Source organism: Camelina sativa, chromosome 2 (genome assembly GCF_000633955.1).
Source record: "Camelina sativa cultivar DH55 chromosome 2, Cs, whole genome shotgun sequence".
Lineage (NCBI taxonomy): Eukaryota > Viridiplantae > Streptophyta > Magnoliopsida > Brassicales > Brassicaceae > Camelina > Camelina sativa.
This window is the reverse complement of record NC_025686.1, coordinates 1,617,752-1,619,458: the sequence shown is the minus strand read 5'-3', so window position 1 is coordinate 1,619,458 and position 1,707 is coordinate 1,617,752. Positions and strand designations below refer to the sequence as shown.

At 33.6% G+C, this 1,707-nt stretch overlaps 1 protein-coding gene across 1 annotated transcript; it reads left to right on the top strand.

Moving 5' to 3' along the window:
* On the top strand, window positions 1–834 carry LOC104714027 (protein SENESCENCE-ASSOCIATED GENE 21, mitochondrial-like). Its single transcript, XM_010431262.1, has 2 exons — window positions 1–291; window positions 397–834. Exons 1-2 carry the CDS (start codon window positions 218–220, stop codon window positions 605–607), a joined length of 285 nt encoding a protein of 94 aa, XP_010429564.1. The 5' UTR covers window positions 1–217; the 3' UTR covers window positions 608–834.

Sequence of the window (1,707 nt, the reverse complement as noted above, 5' to 3'; positions counted from 1 at the left end):
TTCTCATCTCTTCAAGCCATTCTATCAAACCTTGAGAGAGAGAGAGAGAACACAGACGAAACCAAAGTTTCTTCATTCTCGCTGCCTCGGATAAAATAAAGAGAACTCTTCTTCTGCGGCGGCGATAAAAAGAAGCAAAAAAAAAAAAAAGTTTCGATCTTTATATTGTCTGTTTTTTTTTTTCTCTCTTTCAAGAAACCATATTACTACAAAAAAAATGGCTCGTTCTCTATCTAACGTTAAGATCGTATCTGCTTTCGTCTCTCACGAACTCTCCAATGCTATCTTCCGGTAAGTTTCTTGACGTTCTGTTTTTTTGGTAGTTATGCTCTGTTTTGTTTTGTATTTATGCTCTGTTTTTCTAAACGGTGCCGTTTCTTTTTTTGTTTAAAACAGACGTGGTTATGCGGCAGCGGCGGTGCAAGGGAGCGGTGGAAGAAGTGGAGCTGTTGCTTCGGCTGTGATGAAGAAGAAGGGAGTGGAGGAATCGACCAAGAAGATTTCTTGGGTTCCTGATCCCAAAACCGGTTATTACAGACCCGAAACCGGTTCCAACGAGATTGACCCGGCTGAGCTTAGAGCAGCTCTCTTGAACAACAAGCAGTGATTTTTAATTACTATTACATGTCAAGGTGATTTAAGAGGAGGAGATTAGGGGAAGTGGGTAATGATCTGGTGCAGTGAACCCTATTTTTCATCTGCTAAGTTCGATTCTGTAATAAATTTATTAGAGAGAACCCATTTTGGTTTCCTCTACTTGTAACAAAACGGATCGATTGATGTATGATGTTGTATCTCATATAATATAGTTTTTCTAAATCATTTGATTCGCTAGCCATTTCACAACTATTTAAACCGAACTTAAACATAATTTAACTTTGATATATTGATTATAGAAGATTTTGAGTTTGTCGTTTGTTAAGAAAAACTAGCAAGGGTGAAAATTTTGGATTCTTACAAAAAAAAAAAAATTAATGACGTTTAAACATATACTTGTCAATTGTCATATCTCTAACATGCACATATAAATGTTCTGCACTAAAGTTTCTTCAAAACATCCTATGTTATTTAAAATTCAGACAAAAACCAATCGTTTTATATATTCTGATTTGAATTCATAATATCATTATCATCTAGTCTACGGAACTATAGGTTTCAATTATCGTTACAGGGTAGCTATGACAATTTTTCGTTGTATCATCCCAATTTTAGTCGGATGATTTTAAAAGACAATACGAAATGTTCGATTAGTGTATGTTTTTTTTTTGTTCGTAGTTAACGTATAAGATAACATATTAAAAGGAATGTAAACATGAATTAGTGGACTTAAAAAAAATTATCGACACATAGCATATGTGGTGCATAGATAAGGTTTACGTATTCGTGGTAAACTCATCAATGATATATTAAATCTTCTTAATTATACTATAGGTTTGTTCATTGCATGGATATAACCGACAGAATCTTGTCTCTTGGTTATCTAATGGATACTAATTATAATGGATTAATTAGTGGCAGTGCATAATTTAGCAACAGCTACTTGACATAGAAATCCTTTAATAATGTAGTAAATCATACTTAAATTAGTTTTAAAGACATTGTTTTGTACCTTTGGAGTGTCGACCGTTCCTTTATCATATTTTATACAAGTGTGAAGTGTATAATATTAGGTTCAATGGACATATTAAGTTTATCTCTTCGCGTCCA

What these genes read in the sequence shown, in the direction of transcription:
- LOC104714027 (XM_010431262.1), top strand. Translation starts at nt 218, where the DNA reads ATGGCTCGTTCTCTATCTAACGTTAAGATCGTATCTGCTTTCGTCTCT. An exon ending in CTCTCCAATGCTATCTTCCG is followed by an intron (nt 292 to 396) that starts GTAAGTTTCTTG and finishes TGTTTAAAACAG; the next exon opens with ACGTGGTTATGCGGCAGCGG.